Source organism: Pestalotiopsis fici (genome assembly GCF_000516985.1).
Source record: "Pestalotiopsis fici W106-1 unplaced genomic scaffold PFICI_Scf_4, whole genome shotgun sequence".
NCBI lineage: Eukaryota > Fungi > Ascomycota > Sordariomycetes > Amphisphaeriales > Sporocadaceae > Pestalotiopsis > Pestalotiopsis fici.
The window spans coordinates 4025800-4031799 of NW_006917094.1; the positions used below are offsets into that span (position 1 = coordinate 4025800).

The window sequence follows — 6000 nt, forward strand, 5'->3', positions numbered from 1 at the left end:
GCGAGTTGGCCCATCCTCAGTCCCCCCTCCTGGCCGTTTCGCTAAAGTGCTGGAGGGCACCCGCAAATTGGCGTTTTCTTTCCCTTGCCCGACCCATTCCTCTCCAGTCTGGCCTGTCTCGCCTTTTGGTCTAGTCCCTCTAATCTCGCCCTCCAGCCCAGCCAGAGACTGACTGACTGGACTGGCTCAATGGGTCCGGTGCCTGGTCTGTCTGTCCAACTCGCCTTCGATTCTCTCTTTCTTCGATTTGCACTTCTCTTAGCCGCTCAATCCGTTCAACCACCAGCGACGACTCGACAATAACCTCATTCTTCGTCGTTGCAAGTGCATTCGCTTGTCTTCGCCTTCGTGGTATTGACAACTTCAATGTCATAAGCGAATTTCTGGCTTTGCGCACCCTTCCTTTGAGCTAGTCTCTCTGTCACTCGTTATCTCATTTGATTCTACACCACCACCCTTCAACTCCCCTTTCACTCAGTCCCCATTATCACGACAAACTTAAAACACCGTCCTCTCTTACATTTCGCGCAACCACCAAAAATCAAACACCTCAAGACACAAACGATAGTGTCATATATACGCATACCACTCTGCCCGTTTCCGGATTCTCCTTGAGGTCCGCTGGAATCCCTCGAGGAGGCGACGGTCAAGGCTTAAGCACTCGGACACAGCCTTTTAGCCAGGATCTACATCTGTCGATCTGCACCAAATAACCAATCTCGTCACCTGGTCGATCGCCCACAACGCAACCATCAGGGACCATCTTGAAGACGTCCTCTCATCCACCTTTACTCTCGACGCAATTGCTTGGCAGTCATTTTTCTTCTTCTGACACCAACATGTCGCCAAACGTCGGAGTGGCAGCCGGTAAGTATCACGCTTGTGTGAGGGTACTCGAGCAACCCCATCTAATATATAAGTTTAGAAGGCTTTCCCACCTTGTTCGCAAGGCAAAACGGCTGCGTTCAATGCGACACAACAAGCTTGTCGTGTCCGTCATGTGCAGATAACGAGAGCTGCGCTTTTTCTACTCAAACATGTAGCGAATGTCCAAAAGCCTACTGTGCAGCAGACGATTCATCCGACTCAGACAGCAGCAGCGGCAGTGGCAGCGGCAGCAAGGCGACAGTCAGCAGCGGACCAAATGTGGGCGCTATTGCAGGAGGTGTCATTGGTGGTTTGGCTGTCATTGGCATCATTACCTATCTTGTTTGGCGATTTTGCATAAAGGCAAAGAGGGACCAGTGGCAGAACGAACCATGGGCACAGGATGGCCCGAGAAGCAAGGAGGGCTCCGACATGGACTATGCATCGAGGGCATCTCAAGCGCGACAGTCGACACATTCTGTGCACTCCATGGCCTCGACGGTACTCACTCGCGCATCCAACATCATCCAAATTGCCTATATTCCTGGTGTCACAAACAGGGCGACGCCAACATCACCGACACTGCTGGTGCCCCCCGTGCCTCCGATTCCCATGTCACGATCAGAGGCCGGCACTCCTTCGCCATATGAGGAGCAGCACTTTTTTGTTCCAGGCAACTTGCGCGACTCGTCGTACTCGGGTATCTCAGGCTACAGCGACCGAACCTCGTATGCTCGTTCATACGCCCCGCGGTCTAGTGTCGCCTCGACGATATACGGCAAGAATGCTGTCGTTTCTCCCATGCCAGCACAAAAGGGAACCCTTCTCAAGCCGTCCCTCGTCAGCGTCAAGTCAAAGGGTGCAAGCAGTGGAAGCTCGACTCCGCCCGTGCCTCAAGTCGATTATGACAAGTATGATCAACCACCAGCATCGCCTGCGTTTAGCATTGGTGCAACTTTCTTCAAGAACGCCAACACAACGACTGCAACGGCGATGCGGCCACAAATGGTTCAACTAGGTAGCAGTGGCAGTAACGGCGTCAAGACCATTGATGTAAAGAAGGCATCTCCTTCTGTGTCTGTGAACGAGACGGACTCCGACTCCACCATGGAGGACGCCGATGCTCACAAGGATTTGAATGCACGAGGCGCAACTCCATCAACCCCCATTACCACGGCGCCACGAGAAGAACAGAGTCCTTTCTCTGACCCACCCCAAAACAATCGAACCTCAAAGCACAAGAGCTCAAACAGCTTGAGCGCGATCATCACGGAAGCCACACAACGCGCAGCAAGCAGGACGAGCTCGGCATCTTCAAAAGTCCGCGGCAGCAGCCCTTTCAGCGACGACCATGCTCTTAGGGACTAGGAACCCCTCATCTGCCATCCGCTGTAAACGCCGCCTTTGTGCCGCGACAAGTGAAGCAAGAAGCCTGTAAACAAGCCGCCTTGCTTTCACCTTTGCTTCTCGTATCTACATTACTTTGCTAGACTTATTGTTTACATTTGAGCCAGCCCAAGAATGGGTTAGACCTTGGTTGGTTTGCTCTGTCCCACCATGCACCCGTCATCTTTTACGGGGCTTCCATACCTCTCTTCATTCATTTATTTATTTATTTCGGCACGGAGCTGGAACAGGCGCGGCGTCTTTGGCTATTTGGGTGACAGATATGAGATTCTGCTCCTTGTCGTGGGTGTCTCTTGACTATGACGACTTGGGTAAAGTCTTGCTGTTATGTCGTTGATGGACATATTCTTTATATTCTATGTTACGTTATTTGGCGGGATGGATTTATGTGCAGCCTTTTACCACGGGCCAGTATCTATCTACGGTAGAGATGAAAAAAATCGCCATGTGCTTGATGTCAACCATAATAACGATTACCTTGTCATCGCAGTGAAGAAAATATCAGCGCCTACGGGTTGCTAAAAGACCAGATAAACCAGGCACTCACCAAACCTCGGAAACGGGAGCTATTCTGGGCCCAATTTTTTAGATTTTTTTTTTTAATTAAAAAAAGAGAGAGAGAGAGAGAGAGAGTCAGTCCCTTGAGCTAGGATGTCGTGCAAAGCTGGGCACCACCTTTAGCCCATGACTCGCCGTTTGATGTATGCGCCTACTTACTCGTGGCTACGCAAAGCGAGGATATATTTTCTTCTGCTTTCTCTGCCCCAGTCGTCAAGTTTCCAAATTACTTTTGCATGGTTCGAGGAACTTGTCGGCGTTGTACAATTCCTAAATACTTGGGGAGAAAGGCAAAGTGCTTGTGTGACCTGAATGTTTCTCCTATTTATATCATGACCAAAATGGTTCGGTATCGATCGATCCCGGGAAGGAACATAGAAGGAAAAGGAAATAAGCAAGCCACGAGCTGAAAGAGGCGTTCAAGGCGTTCTGTGTCATGTAAATAAAGTTCGGAAGCTCGGGACTCTGGGGTTTCCCCCCCCCCTGCCGCTTCGCGCAATGGCAGCGGATTTGAAGGACTTTGCGGATGATGGCTTGCTCGCTTGTACCTGGCTCGCAATGGACTATCCACGTAAATGGGTGGTTGCCTTACGGCTTTTGCTTTCCTTATGTGTTTTGTTGTATTCGTGACAAAACGTGTTATAGGTTCAAGGCGCAGCAGATCAATGTGCACGCCATGATCCACAGCGCCTATTCAAGTGTCATACTCGATTGTGTAAAAACGGTCTCGTTATTGGATGTAACGAAGGCGCTTGCTATGCCCCAAAACTGTAATGGTCGAAAATCAAGCTAGATGTGCAATATTCGTAGCGTTTCTTGTGTGACAATGGACAACTACCACGTTTGCAGCCCTACCTTTTCAAGAGTCTGCACCATCGAGACGCTTTAGAAGGCTGTAATATGTTTTGGAGAAGCTCCATATGAAGTTTATGGACCAAACTATACTTGCCGACTCGGTGGAATATATGCCTCTTCCACTCAGGACTCGCTTGACTCCAGTTTATCGAGAACTTTGCGTGCATTCGTAATAAAATGTCAGTCATTATCAAGAGCGATACTAGAAACACCGGCTCGGACAACGAGTAGTCAAGCTATATAAATGAAATCACTCGCCCAATCCAGTATATTACGATTACTGTACTCCATGTATCAATTGGGGGTTATAGGGATAAGTCATGACTTGAGATGACTTGAGATGACCAGAGCCTCCTTTTACATTCGCTTGGCAGACATTTTGGAAGTAGAAGGATGCTGTATCATGCCCAAGATATCCCAAAATTGCCCTGTGAAAGATATTCCTCATAATTCATAATTCCACATCAGTCGTAACACGTACAGCGAAGGATTCATTATGTTCCAGGCGAATTCGTATACCATCTCCATACACGGCAGCACCGCGCTCAACAGTTCAGAAAACAATTCACCGATTGCCAATACTAGTGAGATGATTAAATTTGTTATTATCTTATCGAAGTCGTAGCATATTCCCCATCCGTGGACTGCCAACACCACTGATGATTCTGGTCAAGAACTAATTTACTCCATCTGTTCAAGACGCTGCTTGGCAGACTGCTTGGCCTCCTCCGAGACATTGGGGTTCTTGGTAGTACTAGACTGCCGTCAGTACTCATGAGCATTGCCAGGCTTTGTCAATAACTTACGCCTTCAGGCCGCCAGCAACGTTGCCGGGGTTTTTGTTACCGCCGTCCGATGCCTTGGGGACTGAGTCACCTTTAGTGAATGTTTCAAAAACTACCGCTTCATTACAGAGACTCACCATCGCCACCATTGAATTCGTCGTTGAGAACCTGCCTCGAGTGCTGCTTTGACTCCTCAGAAGAATTGGCGTTCTTGAGGTTGGCCTTGTGACCTCCAGCGATTTGAGCTTCGGTAGGCATGACGATGGATGTGGCGATTAAAAGTTTGAAGAGTCGTTAGAGATAAGATTGATGAGGATGATGGTTGTTTGAGTATGAGGAATGAATTGAATTTGATTATGCTTGATGTAGGATTTCAGGGCCTTCTTATAGACATTTCGATTACTTGAGAGTTGACATATTTGGCCTACTTCATCAACACGTCAACCAAAGTGTTCTGAGCCGCGACATCATACACTGCGTCGATGACCACCACAAATTGGCGATAATGAACCCATCATGATCTCATCACTTTTCAAGCTGCTGACAATGGGCTAGGACCGAGCCATTCGACCAAAAGTATCTGTCTTTTGACAAAGCACATGGGGCGCCAGAGACGTGGACAGGAGACGGCATCTACCCGCAACTTGTCTGGCAGGTCTGGTTGTGTACCTGGCCTATGGGGGCTCAAAGAACCACATCGGCCTGCAAGGTACGTCAAAGACTCTTTGCCTGCGCATGTTGCTTTCCCAAGACTAGGGGACATCACGGATCGCCGCGGTGATGATCCGTACCGTGCATTAGAACAGCCCGGAACGGCCAAAGACGAGAAGCGAAAAAAGCCACGATTGGCTATTCTTGAGTCTAAGGCGGAGGTAAATTTCCGGGGTAGACTCATACGAGCGATACACATAGTCAAATAGGGAGTTGAAGCAGTTTGGGGATTTTGAAATAAAGTGGTAGGCAGTATTTTGTGGGGTTCAATGACGACCATGATTATAGTCTTCAACCTCCTAAGGCTAGCCGGCTTTGCATCAAGAGAAGAGGGCCGAGGACAAATCGTACAGAGACGAAAACTTTATGCTTTGAAAATGACCAGCATGATTTCGGGTAGTATGCACTGGAGTCGGCTTGTCAATATGGCTTCTTGGGCATCGGAGGCGCGCGCATATGTACAACTGCTGCCTCAGAAGATTCTCCGAATTTTCATATTCCATGTGCCCTAAACTACCCAAGAATGCACTGATATAAATAGCCATAATAATACGGACATATTCAATGCGTATGTATGAATAGCCAGTTGCTGTTCCTCGTTGGTATTTTGACACCGATGGCATGTCGTTGCTTACTTGACCTAGACGCAGAACTGTGAATCTCCCGCGCAACTAGGCCGGAATTACTACCTTGATGGATGCCTGCTGGGGAAATAGTATAGACTATGCCACGATCCTCTAATTTATCCTGATTGGGCCGACTAACCAGAAATGGTCTTTCTACTTACGGCTGTTCGGAAAGCCAGCTCTGGGCCCTG

The 6000-nt window shown here is 48.7% G+C and overlaps 2 protein-coding genes across 2 annotated transcripts; one reads left to right on the forward strand and one right to left on the reverse strand.

Annotated features, from left to right (window-relative positions):
- Positions 1 to 839: 839 nt before the first annotated feature.
- On the forward strand, positions 840 to 2235 carry PFICI_07202 (uncharacterized protein; the record flags this gene model as incomplete). Its single annotated transcript, XM_007835783.1, has 2 exons — positions 840 to 867; positions 926 to 2235. The coding sequence occupies 2 exons, from the start codon at positions 840 to 842 to the stop codon at positions 2233 to 2235; spliced, it is 1338 nt and encodes a 445-aa protein (XP_007833974.1).
- A 2133-nt stretch (positions 2236 to 4368) lies between these two features.
- Positions 4369 to 4730, reverse strand: PFICI_07203 (uncharacterized protein; the record flags this gene model as incomplete). The annotated part of the gene is made up of 3 exons (XM_007835784.1): positions 4369 to 4441; positions 4494 to 4554; positions 4610 to 4730. The coding sequence occupies 3 exons, from the start codon at positions 4728 to 4730 to the stop codon at positions 4369 to 4371; spliced, it is 255 nt and encodes an 84-aa protein (XP_007833975.1).
- Positions 4731 to 6000: the final 1270 nt, after the last annotated feature.